At 67.9% G+C, this 19,050-nt stretch overlaps 7 protein-coding genes across 7 annotated transcripts; 3 read left to right on the top strand and 4 right to left on the bottom strand.

Moving 5' to 3' along the window:
- Positions 1 to 24: 24 nt before the first annotated feature.
- Positions 25 to 5,244, bottom strand: MICPUCDRAFT_49830 (uncharacterized protein; the record flags this gene model as incomplete). The annotated part of the gene is made up of 2 exons (XM_003054737.1): positions 25 to 3,113; positions 3,270 to 5,244. 2 exons carry the CDS (start codon positions 5,242 to 5,244, stop codon positions 25 to 27), a joined length of 5,064 nt encoding a protein of 1,687 aa, XP_003054783.1.
- A 284-nt stretch (positions 5,245 to 5,528) lies between these two features.
- On the bottom strand, positions 5,529 to 8,097 carry MICPUCDRAFT_61058 (uncharacterized protein; the record flags this gene model as incomplete). The annotated part of the gene is made up of 1 exon (XM_003054736.1): positions 5,529 to 8,097. The coding sequence occupies one exon, from the start codon at positions 8,095 to 8,097 to the stop codon at positions 5,857 to 5,859; it is 2,241 nt and encodes a 746-aa protein (XP_003054782.1). The 3' UTR covers positions 5,529 to 5,856.
- Positions 8,098 to 8,503: 406 nt separating this feature from the next.
- MICPUCDRAFT_49828 (uncharacterized protein) lies at positions 8,504 to 9,670 on the bottom strand (the record flags this gene model as incomplete). The annotated part of the gene is made up of 2 exons (XM_003054735.1): positions 8,504 to 9,111; positions 9,491 to 9,670. The coding sequence occupies 2 exons, from the start codon at positions 9,668 to 9,670 to the stop codon at positions 9,049 to 9,051; spliced, it is 243 nt and encodes an 80-aa protein (XP_003054781.1). The 3' UTR covers positions 8,504 to 9,048.
- A 292-nt stretch (positions 9,671 to 9,962) lies between these two features.
- MICPUCDRAFT_13449 (uncharacterized protein) lies at positions 9,963 to 11,471 on the top strand (the record flags this gene model as incomplete). The annotated part of the gene is made up of 6 exons (XM_003055283.1): positions 9,963 to 10,024; positions 10,156 to 10,222; positions 10,371 to 10,551; positions 10,735 to 10,868; positions 11,036 to 11,159; positions 11,347 to 11,471. 6 exons carry the CDS (start codon positions 9,963 to 9,965, stop codon positions 11,469 to 11,471), a joined length of 693 nt encoding a protein of 230 aa, XP_003055329.1.
- A 179-nt stretch (positions 11,472 to 11,650) lies between these two features.
- MICPUCDRAFT_23938 (uncharacterized protein) lies at positions 11,651 to 12,350 on the bottom strand (the record flags this gene model as incomplete). Its single annotated transcript, XM_003054734.1, has 2 exons — positions 11,651 to 12,064; positions 12,230 to 12,350. 2 exons carry the CDS (start codon positions 12,348 to 12,350, stop codon positions 11,733 to 11,735), a joined length of 453 nt encoding a protein of 150 aa, XP_003054780.1. The 3' UTR covers positions 11,651 to 11,732.
- Positions 12,351 to 13,505: 1,155 nt separating this feature from the next.
- Positions 13,506 to 15,163, top strand: MICPUCDRAFT_49825 (uncharacterized protein; the record flags this gene model as incomplete). The annotated part of the gene is made up of 4 exons (XM_003055282.1): positions 13,506 to 13,790; positions 13,948 to 14,115; positions 14,219 to 14,869; positions 14,972 to 15,163. 4 exons carry the CDS (start codon positions 13,506 to 13,508, stop codon positions 15,161 to 15,163), a joined length of 1,296 nt encoding a protein of 431 aa, XP_003055328.1.
- Positions 15,164 to 15,281: 118 nt separating this feature from the next.
- On the top strand, positions 15,282 to 19,014 carry MICPUCDRAFT_46096 (uncharacterized protein; the record flags this gene model as incomplete). The annotated part of the gene is made up of 2 exons (XM_003055281.1): positions 15,282 to 17,039; positions 17,224 to 19,014. The coding sequence occupies exons 1-2, from the start codon at positions 15,345 to 15,347 to the stop codon at positions 19,012 to 19,014; spliced, it is 3,486 nt and encodes a 1,161-aa protein (XP_003055327.1). The 5' UTR covers positions 15,282 to 15,344.
- Between the last annotated feature and the right edge of the window lie 36 nt (positions 19,015 to 19,050).

Genomic DNA, 19,050 nt, shown 5'->3' with positions numbered 1-19,050 from the left:
TTCTCTTCGCTCCGGACGACTGACTCATCCTCGGAAGCGGTCTTGCGCGCGTTCTTTGATCCGCGCCTGGCGCGCCACCTTCTCCTTCATCTTCTCCTTCCCCCTCTTCAACGCGTGATGCGCGAGCAGCGGCAGCTCCGGAAACACGTGCGTGAAGTACGCCTCGACGACGCGCCTGGCTTGCGTCCACTGGTCCCCGCCCTCCGCCGTGATTCCCAACCCAACCTTGAGCGTGGAGAGGTGCGTCCCTTCCGCGCCGAGCGCTTTGATCATCGCGTATCGCTCCGTCTCGAACGGCGGATGCTCGTGGAGGTTGCGCACGAACCGAATGAGGTCGCGCACGGAGTCGTCGAACCCGGTGCCGTCGCCGCCGCCGTCGTCGTCGCTCCCCGCGTTTTTCCGAGCTTTGCGGCCCTTCGCGATCGCCGCCGCCTCCGCCTTCGCCTCCGCCTTCGCCTCCGCCGCGAGCTCACCCTTCGTCTTAAACCCCTTGGCGACTTTCCCGGTCGCGTAGAACTCCTGCCTGCTCCTCTTCTTCATCTTGTTCAGGAGCTCCGGGACGATGAATTGTTTCCACCCCAGCAGACGTCTGCCCGCGGCGAGCCCGGCTTTCCGGTTTTTCTTAACCCCCCCCAAAGCCTCCGTCATGAGCTCCACCTCGTCCACCTCTCGCGGATACTGCGTCTGCATTATCCGCGCGTCGTACACGTCGCGGATCGCCTGAACGCATCGCTCCGGGGACCAGAACATCGGCCCGTCCGCGACGTCCCGCGCGGTCGGTCGGTCGGTCGGGTCTGGTTGCAGCATCTCCGACACAATCACGCGCGCGGCGGCGGCGACGCGACGCGGCAGCTTCGCCGTCTGCAGCGCGACGAGGTCAAACTTCCCGTTGATTATCCTCTGGTTCTCGTACAGACCCTCGATCCCCGCGGTGTTCTTATCCTTCGGGTCCCGGTACGGCGACGTCGACCCGGTCAACGTCGTGTAGATGAGCTGCCCTAGCGACCACACGTCCACCTTGGAGGTGAGCGCGCCGCCCTGCAGCACCTCCGGCGGTCGGCCTTGCATCTGGACGTTGACGCCGTACCCCGCGAACGTCGTCATCGAGTACTGGTTGTCGTCGTCGCCTCGGTCCGCCTGCTTCATTCGAACGCCGAGGCCGAGGTCCGCGAGCTTAAACTCGCCGGTCGCGGCGCGAAGGCAGTTGTCGGGTTTGATGTCGTTGTGGGTGACGCCCGCGGCGTGGACGTCGGCGACGGCGTTGGCGAGCGCCTCCGCGGCGTCCATGCGCTCCTTCACGGGAAGGTCCGCGACTCTCCCGCCCGGGGCGTTGCGGAGCCACTGCGCGAGCGATTCGCCGCAGCGCTCCATCGCGGTGAACACCGCGTCGGCGGCGTCGAGGTGCACGTCGAATAAGAACGTCACGCGGTTGCTGTTTTGGTTCAGATGCCGATGCAACGCGACTTCTCTCTCCACTAGCGCGCGCATCGTCGCGCCGCGCTCGCCCGGCGGCAGCGGGATCCTCTTGATCGCCGCGGGCCTTCGAACGACGGACGTCGACCCGGCTTTCTCGTCGTAGACGCCCGCGTACACCGCGGTCCCGAGCGAGCCTCTTCCGAGCTCCACTTTCGTGTTGTACCAGATGCTTTTCCCCGCGCCGGACCACCCTCGCTTCGGCGGCGGAAGGAGCGAGTCCCCGGACCGTCGCTTGCGAATGAACGCCGCGATCTCCGACTCGAGCTCGACGAGCTTATCTTCCGCGGCTTTCACCGTCGTCCGCGGCGCGCCGCGCGCTTTCGCGTTCTCGATCGCCTGGCGAATGCCGCTCGGGTCGATCTTATCCGTCGCGGCGATCAGGTCGACGGCGGCGGCGATTTGTTTCCGGAGCCGCGACGCGCGTCGCAACGCCTCCCTCGACGCCGCGTTGAGCCTCTCCCACTCGCGAGGCACCGCGAGGTCTTCATCCGTCATCGGTCGTCTCGATCCCGGGCTCGGCCGCGTCTCTTCGGTCGGCTTCACCGAGAAACTCTCCAGCGTGCCTTGGAACAAAAAACCCGGTCCCGGGCCGGGCGCGCCGATGTCGTCTTTGCCCAACAAGTCGTTGTACCCCGCGAGGTCGAAGGACACGTTTTCGTCGTCCACGACGAACGAGGACGACGCGCCTTCGCCTTCGCCTTCGCCTTTGTCCGCGCCGGCCGCGGACGTCTCCACCGAAATGCGCGGGCGCGCCCGACCGCCGTGCTCGAGGACCCATCTCGGGGACGGCTTCGACGGCTTCGAAGGCGCCGACGCGCGCCAGACGCTCTCGCCGTCCTCCTCCGCGCCGTTCAACTCGAACTCGTCGTCGAAGTCGTCGAGCGCGCTCTCGTCGTCGTCGAGCTCCGTCGCCGCGCCGCCGACGAGCGCTCGCAACTCTCCTCGTAACTTCTCCAGGTTTTTCAACCGCGCTCTCCACGCGGACGCGCTAAACGCAGCCTCGGAGTCGCCGACGCTGAACGTCGCCTCTTCGAGCATCGTCCCGGTCTCTTCCTCGGAGAGCTCCCCTCGCGTGATGCCGACCTCCGTCTCCGCGTTATACTTTTGAAGTTTCTCGATCGCGTCCGCGTACTTTATTCGCAACGTCCGTAACGTCTCCCGCGACGCCTCGCATCTTTGCGTTATCGAATCCGACAACCGTATGATTGGGTCGGTGTCCGTTAAAGCCGCCTGATACCACATCCGACGCGTCTCGCTCGTCAGTTCGTGACGCAGCGCGCGCATGTCCCGATCCATGAGCTCGATCGTGCCGTCGAACAGCGGCGCAAACTCCGTGACGCCCGCGGGTACATCGCCGGTCTCGACGCGTTCTATCTTCCCTTCGACGGTGTCTAACATCAACTGGTTGATCAAAGCTTTACTCCCCAACCGATTGCGGTCCGCGATGAGCTGGTAATTGTCCCGGAACTGCTTGAACGCAAGGTACAGTTCAGGAGGGTCGCGCACGTGAAGATCGACCGCCACCGACGATTCCTCCTTCACCTTGGCCAAATATTTCTCCTCGCCGATCCGGTCGCCTTCCTCCGCGTGCGAGAGGCGTTCCTCCGCGCACGCGACGGGCCACCCGTACGTCGCGTCTGGGTGGAGTTGAAAGGCGTCAGTTGGAGTTGAAAGGCATCGCGGGCGGGGATTGAAAGCGAGGGGTGGGCGGAGAGAGACGACGGGAAAAGTCCTTAAGGATCGGCGTTCACCACGCGAACGCGGTCGTATGGGGACCAGTGTATAGAACGCACCTCTGCGCTCGGCGAGGTCCTTCATCGCGTCGCGCTCGTCGTAGCCGTCCTCGTTTAAAAACTTCAGCGTCGCTTCCATGCACGGCACGGCGTTTCTTCGCACGTAATTCTTGCCGTGCTCGCGCGAGCGGTCGGAGAACCACGACGGCAAGAAGAACGTGTTGTCGATGGATTTATCGAGCGCGTCGGCGTGCGTGATCTTTTTCGAATTCGAGTCCAGGTACGGCTTCGCGAATCCTTCGAACCACCTCTTCGCGTCGGGCAGGGACATTGTCTCCTCGAGGATGGCGTGGTTGACGTCGCCCAGCGTTTTTCCCTCGTGCGTCCAATCCCTGAGCCAATACTCCTGAATCTGCTCGCGACGGCAGTGTTGCGCGAACGCGGATCTCCTCCTCGCGGCTTCCGCGGCGGCTTCGACGACGTCCTCCCGCTGTAACCGCCAGTGAACGTCGATCGCGCTCAACCCCTCGACCTCGTCCTCGCGCAGCGCGAACGGCGACGGGAACGCCTCCGTCGAACTGTTCGAGTTCGAGTTCGAACTGTTCGAATTCGAATTCGAATTCGAATTCGAAGTCGAATCCGCCGCCGCCGCCGCCGCGCGCGAAACCGCCCTCCGCGCGTGGTACCCCTGCAGCTCCAACCCGGCGACGATAAGCTTCACCCCGGTGCGTCTGGTGAACTTCATCGCCTCGATGATGTCCTCCACGACTTTCTCTTCGTGCTTCAGCAGCGTCGTCGCGGCCGCGGACGCGGACGCGACCGAGGACACGCTCGGCGGCGGCATGATGTACACGACGTTGGCGCTGTGTGGGTGTCGCCACTTGTTCAACTTCAACTCTTTCCCGTCCCAGCCGAGTCCCGCCCACGTCAGACTCATCCGCGACGGGTGCAGCATCGCGATCGGGTTTTCCTCGTACTTATCTTCCTTTATCTGCAGCTGCTCGCCGATCGCGTTGATCCTCTTCGCGAGCTCCGCGTGCAGCGCGTGCCCTTCCCAGTTGTTCTCCGATCCCGCGATCGTGAGATACAGCGTCGAATTCTCTTCGGCGGCGACGAACGTCTCGCGGCACACGAGCGCGTTGATCGCGACGTGATCGAGCAAAATCTCGCCCTCGTCCGTGATGGATATCTGCTGCTTCGCCTGCGACCTGACGTTGTAGAGGTGATTCCATCCGTTGACGTTTTTCCCGCTGCGCCGCGTGAGGAACCCTCCGGCGAGCGACCGCGCGCGCGGCGGAGGCGCGATGACCTGGCACGTCACGTACACGTCGTGGCCGGAGGCGTACCCGTCGTCGCCGAGCGCCGCGTTCAACCACTTGTACGCCTCGAGCGCGCGCGGATCTCTTTGTGCTTCTGTCTTCTCGTTGGTAACGCCCGCTCCGGAGGGGTTACTCCTGGTCGCGCCCGCCTTTCCGTCGGCGGGCGCCGCGACGGGATCGCCGACGCGGCGTTGCGTCTGCACGATGAGATTGTGGTCGGGATAGGACCGCGGAGCCGTTCGCAGCGCCGCGGGGACGACGCGCGCCCACTCTTTGTGCAGCGCCCATCGCGGCGCGGGCTCCGACGCGAGCGCTCTGATCGCCGCGTCGGGATCCCACGGCACGAGCTTGGGATCGAGCCCGAGGGACGTCGCGAGCTTCTCGTTCGCGGCTTGCTCTCTGAGCTCCCTCGCGGTGGGCGCGGACGCGGCGGGTGCGCTCGAGGAGGACGCGGACGGCGCGCTCGTCGTCGGCGCGGGGTCGAGCCGGGTGCCGCGGACGATGCGAGGGGGTCTGGAGTCGTACCCGCGACGCCACTGGCGCGTCGGGTCCGCGACGCGGCGTTCGCGGCGTCCGACGCGTCCTCCCGCGGATCCAGACGACGACGACGACGACGACGACGACGACGCCGACGTCGAGGACCTCGCCCGCGCGGCGGCGGCGCGCGTCGCCGCCCATATCGCGGCGACCGCGCGCCGCGCGCGGGCGTCCGTCATGCCCGCGAGGTCGGCCCTTCGCGCCGACCCGCTCCGCCTGCCGCGCCGCTCGCCTATGCGCGGCGGACGCTGGACGGCGCCGAGATCGTCGAACCGTCAATTCGTGTGTGTGTGTGTTATTTCAAGTCTCCGTGACGTGCAGCCCTAGAAATCTGCTCGCTAAGGCAATTCTGTATGCTGCGCGTCGACCCACTCTTCTTGCACTTCGCGATCGCGCCGGTCATCACGCTCAGTACAACGTAGTGCAGGTCTCGTGGAGTTCGCGATGCGCGCGGGTCGGCGTTCACGTACAATCGATTTGTATAATATAAAGATACACTCGCGCGCGTCGCGTCGTACGCCGTACGTCTCTCGCGCTTCGTTCGTTCGCCCGCCCTCGCGCTTCCTTCGTTCTCTCGGAGCCTCGCCTCGCCTCAACGTCGCGCTTCGGCTCCGCGTCTTCCATTCTCTTTTTTTTTTTTTCCCTCGAGGGCATTCTTTCTTTTTCCCTCGAGCTTCTTCTCCCTCCCTCCCCGTCCGGGTCGCGCGGCGTCCCCTCGTCTCCCGCGCGCCCCGCCCTCGCCTCTCGAGCTTCACGATCAAGCGACGGGGTTGAACGACGCGTCGACCCGATCAAGCGACGGGGTTGAACGACGCGTCGACCCGCGCCGGGTCCGGCACGACCCCCAAGACGTCCGCCGGGTCGAACTCCGCGAGCCCGCCGTCGCCGTCGAGCTCCCCGGGGCCGACGCCGTCGCCGCACCCGACGCCCCAGAGGTTCGCGACGTTCGTCGTGTCGTCCACGCCCACGCCCACGCCCACGTTCGTCGCGTATTCGACGTCCGACGCGCCGCCGTGGCCCATCGCGGCGGCGACGAGGCCGTCGTCGTCCATCCCGTCGTCGTCCATGAACGGGTTTTCGTTTTGCAGCATCGCAACCTCCACGGGATCTAAGCCGCCGCGATGGTCTTGGTCCCAGGATCCGACCGGGGTGTCGAGGGTCGCCGCGGCGTCCGCGTCGGCGACACGCTGCTGCTCCATGGCCATGTCGGCGCCGAACGACGCGGTCTCGTCGCCGACGCCCGGGACGGGGCCGAGCTTGGCGCTTTGCACGCGCACGTCGATCGGCCGCGTCGACGTGAGCATCCGCTGCAGCGACGCCATCTCCGACAGAAGCATCGAACGCTCGCGCGGCGTCGGCGCCGCCGCGCCGGAGACGAGCTGCTTGCGCAGGTGCGACGTCGCCGCGATCGCGAGCGGGACGACGCGCGACTGAAGCGCTTCGAGCTTCCGGGAGAGGAGGCCGAGGGGGTCGCCGGGGTTGACGCGCGCGGCGGCGAAAGCCTCGGCGTCGCGGCGGTGCGTCGTCGGGCTCCGCTTCCCGCCGTTCGCGTTGTGGTGGACCGCGTCGTCGGCGAGGATCCCGCTCGCGACGCCGTTGGACGGGTTCTTCCTGTTTCCTCGGCCGACCCCGGGCGGGGGCCACGGCAGCCCCGCGGCTTCCGCGGCGAGGCGCGCTTTGATACCCTGGCCCTTCTTGTGCGACCGCTTCGGCTTTCCGTTTTTATCCAACGGCAGCGACTTTCCGTGCAGCGACGCGATGTTCTGCCATCGCTGCGTGAGCGTCTGTTGGTTCGACCCGCCGCCACTTGGCGACGGAACGCCGTGTCCGACGTGATGGTGGTGCTTCGTCTCGGGCTTCGCGCCGCCGAAGCCCGCGCCGTCCGCGTCCTCCACCTTGACGCGCTTGACGTGGAACGCCGTCGGCGGGTGCTCCTCCCCGGCGCGTTTCCCGGCGCCGGCGCCCGCGCCCGCGCCGGCGCCGGCGCCAGCCTCGCGCTCCGTCTCGTCGTCGTCCATCACGTCGTCGCCGCCGCCCTGCCCCTGCCCCCCCCGCGCGGCCGCGGCCGCCTCGATCGCCGCCCTCGCTTGCTCCGCGCGCTGCTGCTTCGTCAAGTTGGCGCCGCACTCGCCGCCGCGCTTCACGGCTTTATCGTACGACGCCTTCGCGAGCGAGATCGCCTTCGTGAACGACACCGTCTTCTTCGTCTTCGTCAGCTGCGGCGCGTACTCGCCGTACGGCAGAAGGTCGTGTCGATGCACGACCGCGCCGCTGTTGTCGAAGAAGCGGATGTGCCGCGTGGTGATCGGGTCGCCGCCGACGATGCCGGCGTCGGCGCCGGGCTTGATGACGACGCCGGGCCACCACCCGTGGCCCTTCACGCGTCCCCACACGTGCGCGTTCGGCGCGGGCCACTTCGCGCCGAGCTCCGCGAGCACCTCCGCGGGCTTGCCGGGGTTCGGGACGACGAACGTCGTGATCTTCTTCGGCGTGACGACGACGGCTTTGGGTTTGGAGGATAACGCGCCGCCGCCGGCGGCGGTGGCGGGCGCGCGCGTGATCGCCACGCTCTCGTCCTCGCCCGGGTAGATCCACTCGATCCTCTCCGCGGCGAGCAACACCTCCTCGACGTCGCCGTCGTCGTATTTGACCGAGTGCCGACCGCTCTTCGGGTTGAAGCCGGTCACGGCGCCGGTGAAGAACGCGCCCTCGTTGGGCCAAAACACGCGCACTCGGCGGCCAATCGCCGTCTCCCCGGGGGCTTCGTTCGCCACCTGCGCGCACACCGCGGAGGGGAGAAAGTCCAGGATCTTCGGCTTGGACGCCCTCGAGGACTTGCGAACGCCGCTCGCGTCGATCGCGGTCCCCGCGGCCGCGAGGGCGGGGTCGTTCAGCGCGTCTTGATGCGACGACGCGACGCGCGCGCGTCTCGCCGCCGCCGCCGCCGCCGCCGCTGTCGCGTTCGCGAGAGCGTTCGCGCCGCCGCCGCCGGAGACGATCGCGTTTAAGCCGAGGGTATCACCGATACCCATCGCGCCCGCGATCCTCCGTCGCAGCCACTGGTTGTTGTTGGACGTCGTCGCGCGCTTAAACGCGATTCGAAACGTCTCTTGGAGCTCGCGTTGAGACATCCCGCGGAGCTCCTCGACGCGCCCGGCGTCCGTGGTCGCGGTGAACCGCGACAGACACGCGGCTTTCGCGCGGTCGTCCATCCCGCCATCCATCTGCGGTTGACCCGCGGTCTGGTGCGGAAGCGTCGCCGCGCCCGCCGCGGACTCGTCGACCGGCGGCGGCGGCGGCGGCGGCGCGGGCGCGGGCGCGGGCGCAACCGCCGCCGCCGTGAAAGCCGCCTCGCTCGGCGTCGCCTCCGCGATGCGCTCCTCCTCGTGAACGCGCTCGAGGCGCGCGCGCTCGGCATCCACAGCCGCNGCNGCNGCCGCCGCCGCCGCCGTCTCCGCGGGCGCCACGCGCGCCTCCACGACTTGGACGTCCGCGCCGTAGCTCGATTCAAAGTTTTCCCTCGACGACGACCGGTCCCTCGGCGGCGAGTTCCCGGTGTTCGGCGTCAGCGCCTCCGCCTCGTTCGGCGGCGTCTTCACGCGCGAGATCACAGCCTGCTCCGCCCACTCCGCCTCCGGGGTCTGCACGGCGTGGTCGGGGGACTTTCGCGCGTCGTCGTCGTCGCCGACGACGTTCGCGTCGTCGTCGTCGCCGCCGGCGCCTTTCGCCGCCGCATCCTTCTCGTCGACGACGATCTTCACCGGCGCGGGCGTCATCGGCGTCGTGACCGCCCCGAGCGTCTTACTCTTCACGTCGTCGTACGGCGTCGCCGCGCCGTTCGGCTCTGGGCTCACCGCGACCGTCATCTTCAGAGGAGAGAAGAGGCGGCTTCGATTCGATTCTTTTTTTTTCTCGACCCTCGAGAAAATTAATTCCCTTCGCACGATCCGCGCGCGTCCCCGGCTCGGTCTCGGCGCGCGCGATTACGACGCGCGAGCGGCCGGTCCGTGCGCCCGCGTGCGCGCGTTAAGGTGCGCGCGCGCGCCCTGAGGGATGTCGCGGGGTGATCGAGGCGTCAGGGGATGTGCGATGAGGCGCGCGCGCGTCGGGAGACGACGCGCGCGCGCGCGAAGAAATATCGGAACCGAGGGGTTGCGCGTCGTCGTGGAGGCGCCAAAAGGGATAAAAAGCCTCGAAAAGGCGCGCGAAGATCTGGCGACGACGGCGACTCCGACGGCGCGAACGACGCGAACGAAGGCGCCGAAGGCTAACGTGGCCTCGATCTTTCGGTTTGTCGCGTTCGCGCGCGACGAGGACGACGCGCGCGGAGTCGCGCCGTGGATCGCGCGGCCAGATCTCCACGCACGAGGGAGAATTCAGGCGCGTGGGCCTCAATTATGGAAACCGCGCCTGCGGGAGGCGCACCTTTCCGTCCGTTCGCGACGCAAAGCGGGGTACACGACTACGACACGACCCTCGCACGATTTTGTCGGCGGCGCGCGGTGTTCGCGTGCGTCCGCTCGACGTGCCGGGCGTAATGCCGCGTCCGAAGCCGTGTACAAAAAGCGACAGAGCACAACGTTTTTTCTCGATTGTCATCGTCATCAGCGAAGTACGAAAGTATCTAATTCCGTCTCGTACGGGCGAACAGTCACGGAGCGAGTACAGCGCGCGCGTACTACGAGCGGGCGAATCTCGGAGAATCGTGGGATATTTATAGGTTAGGGTGAACGAGGGGTGAACGAACCCAGAATTTGAAGGGGCAACGCCGAGGCGCCGACCATTTGAAAGGGGCAACGCCGAGGCGCCGACCTTTGAAAGCGGCGAGTGTGACGAACGCGCCACTTCGCGGGAGCGAGCCGCGCGACTCGTCCGTCCCGACGCGTCTCCCGACGTCATGGGGAAGAAATGGCTCCCGCTGGAGAGCAACCCCGAGGTCATGGGGTCGTTCGCGCACACGTGCGTCCTCGCCGTCCTCGCCCTCTCTCCGTCGCGTCGCGTCGCGGCGTCGAAAGCGGGCACCTCGAATCGTCGCCTCTCGACGAACGACGCCTGACGTCCGGCGCCTCCCTCCCTCGTTTCGATCGCAGCCTGGGGTTGCCCGCGGACGTCGGGTTCCACGACATCTTCGGGCTCGACCCCGACCTCCTCGCGATGGTGCGCGCGACGCGCGTCGACCCAGCCCCGCGTCGCCGTCGCCCGAATCCGACGCGATGACCCTCTATCTCAGATCTCGCCGCCGCGTCATCTCATCAAACTCTCCTCGCGACGCGTCTTCGGTCCTCCTCGTCTCCCGCCGCCGCAGGTCCCTCAACCCGTGCACGCGGTCCTCCTCCTGTTCCCTATAACGGACAAATCCGAGGCGTTATCCGCATCAGAGGCCGCGGTCATCGAACAAAACGGCCAGACGTTATCCGAGAAGGTGTACTACATGCGTCAGACGATCGGCAACGCGTGCGGGACGATCGGCGTGTTGCACGCCGTCGGTGCGCGAGACTACTTCCCATACCGCCTCCCTCGCGCGTTGAACGTCGATGCTGAAAGACTTTCGCCGCCCCGGCCGTGTTCTTTCTGTTTGTCTCTCACCCATCGCACCTCGGGTGTAACGCTCGACGGCGACGCGTTTTTCATCTGACCGAAGCGCGTCGACCCGCCGAACCCCCGCGCAGGTAACAACGCGGAAAAATACGCCTTCGCGCCCGGGTCGTACTTCGCGTCCTTCTTCGGTAAAACGAAAGGAATGACCCCGGAGGAGAAGGCGGCGTACTTGGAAAACGACGACGGCATCGAGGCCGCGCACGGGGTGCGTCGCGTCGCGTCGCGTCGCTTCGCATCGCGTCGATACCCCGTCCCCCGCGACCGCGTCGTTCTTTTCTTTTCTTTTCTTTTTCTTCGTTCGCTCGCGAGGGTCTTCTCCTCTTCCCCCCCGCGCGCGTCTCACGTCCACCGCGCCCTCCCTCCCTCTCTCAGAGCGCGGTCGCGGCCGGGGAGACCGACGTCCCGTCGCTCGAGACGCAGATCAACCTCCACTTCGTCGCGCTCGTGCACGTGGACGGCGGGCTGTACGAGCTCGACGGGAGGAAAAAAACACCAGGTGCGTCCCATACACTGGTCCCCATACGACCCCGTTCGCGTGGTGAACGCCGATCCTTAAGGACTTTTGCCGTCGCATCTCTCCGCCCAGGGTCCCTCGCTTTCAACGCCCGCCCTCGGCGCCTTTCAACTCCAACTGACGCCTTTCAACTCCAACCCGACGTTCGCTCGTATGGAATGGCCCTCAGTGTACCACGGCGCGACGACGGCGGAGACCCTCCTCGCGGACGCCGCGCCCGTGATAAAGAAGTTCATGGACGTCGCGGAGGGGGACATTAACTTCAACGCGATAGCCATGGCGCCGTTTCAGTGAGCGCGCGGGCGGGGCGGGGGAGGGGGCGGCGCGCGCGAGCGCTAGTGCTACTACGGTTCGGAGCGGCGGGCGTCTCTGGCGGGGCGAGCGCGGCGACGGCGACGGCGAACGAACGACGCGCGTCTTCTCCAAGCGCCGACCTGACGACGGACTCCATCGCATCGCGCACCACTCGACTCGACTCGACTCGATTCTTTCTTTCTTTCAAAAAAATCACATCACCTCGCGACGTACCGCACGCGCACGATGCGTTACCCCGACTCAGAAAAGAGGATAGTCCGGCGCCGTCTCCGGCGGCTGCCCCAACTTTCGGCACTGCGGCGACTTCATCAAGTTCCACAGCGAGTTCAGCACGTCCTCGATCGTGTACGAGCGTCGCCACTGCGCCATCACCGGCACCGCCGCCGGGTTCACGCGGCCGTGGTCACCGCTCACGCACGGCAGATTGACCCTCGTGCGGAACTTCACGATCGGCGGGAGTTCCGGGTAGCTCTCCCCGCACTCGATCTGAAGCGAGTAGATGCGTCCCTCAAACGGCGTCCCGTTGGGGCCGATGATCGTGCCGTTCCAGTTGATCATCATCGCGTCCTCCTCTGCGTTCGTCGTGGTGGGGGTTTAGGGAGGGTTTAGGGGTTGAGTATCCGGCGCGACGCGGGCGCGGGGCGCGGGCGACGACGACGCGGGGTCGGCGACGCGTCCGGAAAGAAAGATGACGGGCGCGGTGCGGGCGGGGAGAGCGATCGGCGAAGAAGCCCCACCGGGATCCGCGAGCCCGTAGCTCAGATGCGGCGACGCCCCCTGCGCTTTCTCGCCCTTCTCGAGCTCCTCGAGAAGACGGAAGTTCCGGGGGACGACGACGGTGTCGCCCGCGGCCGCCATCGTGGATGCGCGCGGCGTCTCACGCGGTGCGCGCGGAAGCAGTGCGGACGACGACGAAGATGAAATGAAGGTTCCATTATTTTGTTCAAAACGGAAGCGGAAGCGCGAGCGGCGGACGATCGGCGCGGCGCGTCGTCGAGAGGTATGCTCTGTTTACACGTGCTATGCGATGCCGTCATCGCTCCGCTATTCTCGCGCGACGTCCGACTCACTTGAGCGCGGGCGGGAGCTTCGGGAACCCGAGGCTCTCGAACTGCCGCGAGCAGTCTGCGGAGGCGCGCGCGGGAGGCGCGCGTCGGGGGCGCGTCAGCGAAGCGACGCCGAGAGAGAAGTTTGCTCGTAGAGAAGCGCGAGGGGAGGGAGACGCCCGCGAGATGGGCCGCGACGGAGGAGGACGGACGACGCGGCGACGCACCCGTGTACGCGGATCCGAGCGCGGCGCCGGCGCCGAAGGCTAGGCTGGACGCGCGCGCGCCGCCGCCGCCTGATGGACGGACGGAGTGGGTGGGTGGGGGCGGGGGGTTGGGGATGAGGACGTGAGCCCGGGATCGATGCGAGCGAACGTCGGGGTGGAGTTGAAAGGCGTCAGAAGCGGAGTTGAAAGGCGTCGAGGTCGGGGATTGAAAGCGAGGGACCCTGGGCGAAGAGAAACGCCGGCAAAAGTCCTTAAGGATCGGCGTCCACATCGCCGACGCGGTCGTATGGGAACCAGTGTGAGCCCGGGATCGCGCGAGCGATCGGTCGTTCGGCGAGGCGAGGCGACGCGAGGCGAGGGGACGCGCGCGGCGGGGGGACGCACGGAAGAGGACGAGCCCCGCGGCGCCGCCGGCGAGGGAGCCGTAGACGAGCCTTCGGAGCGTGAGGTCGATCGCGGCCTCCCACTTCGCGTCCATGCTGAGCTCGGGCGGGCGAGTCATCGTGCGCGACGCTGTGACGACGACGAGAAGGCCCTCAGCTCAGCTGCCCGCGCCGACCGGCGGTTTTCACCCACCCCGTAGTTTCAACATTTGATCGCGTCCCGTTTCAATTGACCGATGGAGACCGATGGAAAATTTCGCCCGAACGAAACAGCCGACTTTTTTCTCGCACAGCACCGCCGCCGCATTCCGGGACGCGCGCATCTATCTCCCCCCCTCCACCCCCCTTCCCGCCACGATGCCGCCGCCGTCGTCGAACAAAAAGAAGTCCAAGAAGGACAAGAAGGACAGGAAGCATCGGAAGGAGGGCGGCGGCGGCCACCGCGGGTCCGGGATCGACGCGCTCGTCGAGAGCGGGAACGAGCACATCGCGCTGGACCGCGTGGAGGAGGGGCTCGCCGACTTGCGCAAGGCGCATCAACTCGCGCCGGACAGCGCGGACGCCGCGGAGGCGTACGGCATGGCGCTCGCGGAGTACGGAGACGGCGCGACGGCGGTCATGATTCTGAAGAGAGCCGCGATGGTGCGCGGAGGGCGACGCGCGCCGCGCGCGATCGATTCATTCTCTTCTCGCCCGCCGTCCGTCGCGCGAAGAATTCATTCCATCCTTCCTCCTTCCGCGCTCTGACCCCCCTTCCCCCCGTCCCCAACCCGCCTCCACCCCCGCCGCCTTCTCCCAGCTCCGACCGAACGAAGGCTACGAGAAGTTCATGTACCTCGGGCAGCTCATCGAAGACGGCGTCGCGGCCGCGACGTGCACGCGTCAGGCGCGTCCCATCTCGCGCCGGTCCCCATACAGACGACCGCGTCGGCGCGGTGAACGCCGTTCCTTAAGGACTTTCCCCGGCGTGTCTCTCCGTCGCTCTCGTCCAATCAAACATCCACGTCATCAAATAACTAACCAATCAAATCACTTCCCGCCACATCACCCACCAATCAAACGACCCTCAGGGCCTCAACGTCATCGAATTCCAAGCCGCGCACGGCGACGAGGACGCGTCGGAACGCATGGGCGGCGCGTGCTGCGCGCTCGCGGAGCAGCTCATGGCGACGACCGACGACGTGCGCGAGGTCGCGGACGAGTGCGACGCGCTGCTGCGGAGAGCCGCGGAGTGCGACCCGAGGAGCGCGGAGCCGCTGCAGGTGATGGCGTCGTTGCGCGCGGCGCAGGGGCGGACGGAGGAGGCGCTGGAGGCGCTGAGGCAGTCCATCGCGCAGGTCCGTCCGTCCGTCCGTCGCGTTCTCCGTCCAGTCCACCACCACACGTTCTGCCACGTCATCTCATCTCGTCGAATGAAAACGATTCGAATTCGAACCGCCGCCACGTCCGCGCGTGCTGACCAATGGATTCGCCGATCGTATCCCTCCTCGCAGTGGCGCGGCGCGCGCGACGCGCAAGACGAGGAGGACAACGAGTTCCTCGGAGAATACGACGTCTCGTTCGAGTTCAGGTTCGAGACCGCGAAGCTGCTCCTCGAGCTCGACACGAGCACGGACGAGGCGATCGACGTTCTGGAGGAACTCTTAGAGGAGAGGGACGACGTCGTGGACGTGTGGCACCTCTTGGCGCTCGCGAACCACGGATGCTGCGCGTTCGACAAGGTACGTGCGCCGCGCGTGTGTTTTTCATCGATAATATACTTTTTTTGACCCGTCCCTCGCCTTCAAACGCTGACCGACGCTCCCTTTCAAAATTATTTTCAGGCGCTGGAACATTTGGACCACGCGGAGGAGCTCCTGAGGCGGCGGGGCGGCGACGAGATGGCGGAGGCGGACATGGCGGAGCTGCGCGCCGCGATCGTGGACTCGAAGGGGAAGTGGAACGAGGAAGGGCTCGGCGAGGACAGGGGCGAGGAGGAGGAGGAGGAGGAGGACGACGACGACGAGTCGGACTGATGAGTACCGTAGACCCAATAGACCAGAAAAAAACCCGACGTTCCGACGACCGCTCCGTTCCCCCCTCTTCTTTTGGGTTTGACCTCCTCCGCCCCTCCGTCGCACTCCTCGGGGCGCGGCGACGAGGGCGAGACGACGGCGCGACACCGCGCTCGCCCCGCCCGCGTCCGCGTCCGCGACCATGGGCGGCGGCGCGAACGCGTCGATGCCGCCCGGCGCGGTGCATCTCCCGGAGATGCGCGCGCGCATGGGGAAGAAAGTCGCGCAGCTGTCGCGCGTGATGGCCGCTCTCAACAACAAAGGCGGGGAGACCCCGCGCGGCGGGCGCGCTTCCTCCTCCTCCTCCGGCGCCAACGTCGCGGACGACCTCGCCGCGGTCGCGGACGTGTACGAGAGCGAGATCGACCAGATCCTGCGCGACACCGCGTCGAAGATCAACGCGTTCCGAGCGGCCGTCGACGCGAAGACGGCCGCGTCCGACGTCGAATCCGCGAAGCGCGAGCTCGAGGCGAAGCACGAGCTCGCGATGCGCGCGGCGACGCGCGAGCTGGCGTCCGAGCTCGAGAGGGCCAACGCGCGGGAGGCCAAGGCGGCGGAGGACGCGCGCGCGCGCGCGGAGACCGCCGCGAAGGAGAAGCGCGCGCTGCGCGACGAGCTCGAGCGCACGCGCGATGATCTAACGAGGCGATGGCGTGACGCCGCGGACGCGGCGGTAAAGGCGGCGAACGACGCGAAAACCCTGGACGCGCGCGTCAGCGATGAGACCGCGACGACGATCGCGGCGGCGACCGCGCACGCGAGAGAGCTGAGCGAGCTGAAGGCGGCGCACGCGCTCGCGATGGAGAAGTTGCAAAAGACGCACAACGCGAGATACAACGACGTCGCGTTGGCCAAGGCGGACGCCGCGTTCGAAGCCGCGGAGTCGATCGCGTCGCTCGAGGCGGCGCTCGACGCGTCGAGAGCGTCCGAGCTCGCGGCGAAGCGCGAGCTCGACGCGATGCGAGCGCGCGCGAGCGAGAGCGGCGACGACGCCGCGAGCGTCGCGAAGGAGCTCGGGTCGGAGATCGCGCGGCTGACGGAGCGACTCGACGCGGAGACGGCGACGTCGAGCGCGTTGCGCGGCGAGCTCGCGAGCGGCGGCCGAGTGGCGCGGCTCGAGACGGAGCTGCGCGAGGTCAAGACCGAGCTCGAGGCGGCGCGCGTGCGGGAGTTCATGGCGAGGAAAGAGGCGACGGAGACGTCGAACGCGCTCGAGAAGGCGACGGAGGAGGCGGAGGAGCGAGGCGCGCGGCTCGCCTCCGCGGAGGCGCGCGCGTCGTCCGCGACCGCCGCGCTGGAGGAGACGACGCGCGCGATGGCGCGCGTCGAGCGCGAACTCGCGGACGCGACGTGCGCGCGCGAGGCGACGCGCGCAGAGCTGAGGGAGCTCGAGGCGCGGCTCGCGTCGGAAGCCGCGGGCGCCGGCGACGCCGCGGCGACGTCGAGGGCGCGCGCGGAGGAAATCGCGACGCTCGGAGCGGAGCTCGACCGCGCGCGCGCGCTCGCGACCGATCGAGACGCGCGCTCGAGAACCCTGGAGGCGGAACTCGCGGCGGCGAACAAGGCGCGCGACGACGCGCGGTCGGAGTCGGACGCGCGCGCGGCGTCGCTCGCGGAGACGCGCGCGGCGGCGGCGGCGGCGGCGTCGCACGAGAAAATCTCAACCCTGGAAGCCGACGTTATGCGCTTGACGTCCCAACTCGGCGCCTCCGCGTCCGAGGCGTCGAACGCGACGCGCGCGGAGTTCGAGGCCAAGCTCGAGACGCTGCGGAAGCGCCACGCGAAGGAGAGGGAGGACGCGACGAGGGACTGGGACGCGAAGCTCGCGGCGACGAAGGTGCGTTCTATACACTGGTCCCCATACGACCGCGTCGGCGTGGTGAACGCCGATCCTTAAGGACTTTTGCCGCCGTCTCTCTACGCCCAACCCTCGCTTTCAATCCCCGCCCTCGACGCCTTTCAACTCCATCTGACGCCTTTCAACTTCACCCCGACGTCGCTTTGTATGGAACGACCCGAAGAGGGAACACGCGGAGAAGTTGGCGACGGCGGAGGACGCGCTTCGCGCCGCCGCCGCGGACGCCAAGCGCGCGTCCGACGAGGCCCTGAAGAGCGCGTCGCAGGACGCGGACAAGCGCGTCGCGAGCAAGGCGGAGGAGGGGCAGAAGATTCGCAACGACCTGAAGCTCCAGATCGCGGAGCTCACGAAGCGGATGACGGACGAGCGACGCGACGCGACGGCGAGGCTGGAGGAAAAGCAAAAGCTCGAGAGCGAGCTCGACGCCGCGAACCGGCGGTGCGCGGACGCGAGAGAGAAGCTCGACGCGCTCGCGAAGGACGTCGCGCGTAAAGAGTCGCAGCTCACGTCGCGCCGCGACGAGCTTCGAGGCGCGGAGGAGAGGGCGAAGCGCGACGTCGAAGCCGCGAGGGAACGCGTTGAGGCGCTGAAGTTTGAGCTCGCCGCGTCGAAACGCGAGGCGATCGAAGCGTCGGAACGCGCGGAAGATCGCCTCGCCGCGGCGCTCCGCGAGCGCGACGAGGAGTGGAGCAAACGCGCCGCGGAGCAGGTCTCGGAGCAGCTCGACGCCGCGAGAGGCGCGCACGCGAGAGAGATGGACGCGACGCGCGCCGCGCTCGTCGCGGAGACCGCCGCGGAGGTGGCGGACGCCTTGGCGGACGCCGCGGAACGCCACGCGGCGCGCGAGCGGTCGCTCCGCGAGGAGCTCGAGCTCGAGAAAGCGCGGCGCGCGGACGAGGCGAAAAGCGCGGAGGCGGCGAGGGAGGAGGCGGCGGCGCGGCTCGCCGACGCGACGGCGAGCGCGGCGGCGGCGGCGCGCGACGCGACGCGCGAGACGGAACGCGAGCGCGCGACTCTGCTCGCGAGCGCGCGCGGGGACCACGCGGCCGCGATGGCGAAGGCGTTCGAGGACCACGCGGCGGAGATGCGCGCGGCGAGGGAGCGCGCGGAGGCGAACGCGCGCGCGATGAAGGCGGAGCACGAGCTTCGGTTGGCGGCGGCGCGGCGCGAGGGCGACGACGCCGTCGCCGTCGTCGTCAAGGCGTGGACGGAGAAGCTGTCGAAGCAGTCGCTGGACGCGGAGAAGGACCGCGACGCGAGGGTCGCGCGAACGCGCGACGCGGTCACCGCGAAGCTGACCGCGGAGATGGACGCGCTGCGAGCGACGCACGCGAGGCGCGTCGGCGAGCTCGAGCGCGAAAAGGAGGCGGCGGATCAGGCGGCGGATCGCGGTCGGATGGAGATCGCGTCGACGACGGCGGCGTTGCGCGACGCGGAGGAGCGGTTGGAACGCGCGGGGGACGACCTTCTCGCCGCTCGCGCGGCGCACGAGGCGACGGAGGAAGCGTCGCGACGTCGACACGCCGACGACGCGATCGCGGCGGCGTCGCGCGCCGACGCGGCGGCGGCGGCGGCGGCGGCGGCGGCGGCGGCGGCTGAAGAGGCGCTCAGAGCCGAGCTTGTCGACGCGGCGGTCGCGCGCGACGCGCTCGCGGCGGCGTACGACGACGTCCGCGCGCGGTTCGACGCGAGAGAGTCGCGCGAGGAGGACCTGAGGAAGATCGCGGAGCTCGAGCGCGCGGTGGGGGAGGCGACGGCGGCGGAGGAGGAGGAGAGGAGACGCGCCGAGGGGCTGCGTTTGGAGATGGCGCACCGAGAGACGACGGCGCGAAAGCACGGCGCGGCGTTCGGCGCGGGCGCGGCGACGTTGTGCGCGAACGACGGCGCGGTGATGGACTGGATGTTTAAGAAGAAGGAGAAGCGGCCGGCGAGCCGCAAGACGATTCGGTTGTGAGTGACGGTTCGGTCGGGTCGGGTCGATTCCGCGGCG

This window comes from Micromonas pusilla, assembly GCF_000151265.4.
Source record: "Micromonas pusilla CCMP1545 genomic scaffold MICPUCscaffold_1, whole genome shotgun sequence".
NCBI lineage: Eukaryota > Viridiplantae > Chlorophyta > Mamiellophyceae > Mamiellales > Mamiellaceae > Micromonas > Micromonas pusilla.
This window is presented reverse-complemented; position numbering and strand designations above follow the sequence as displayed.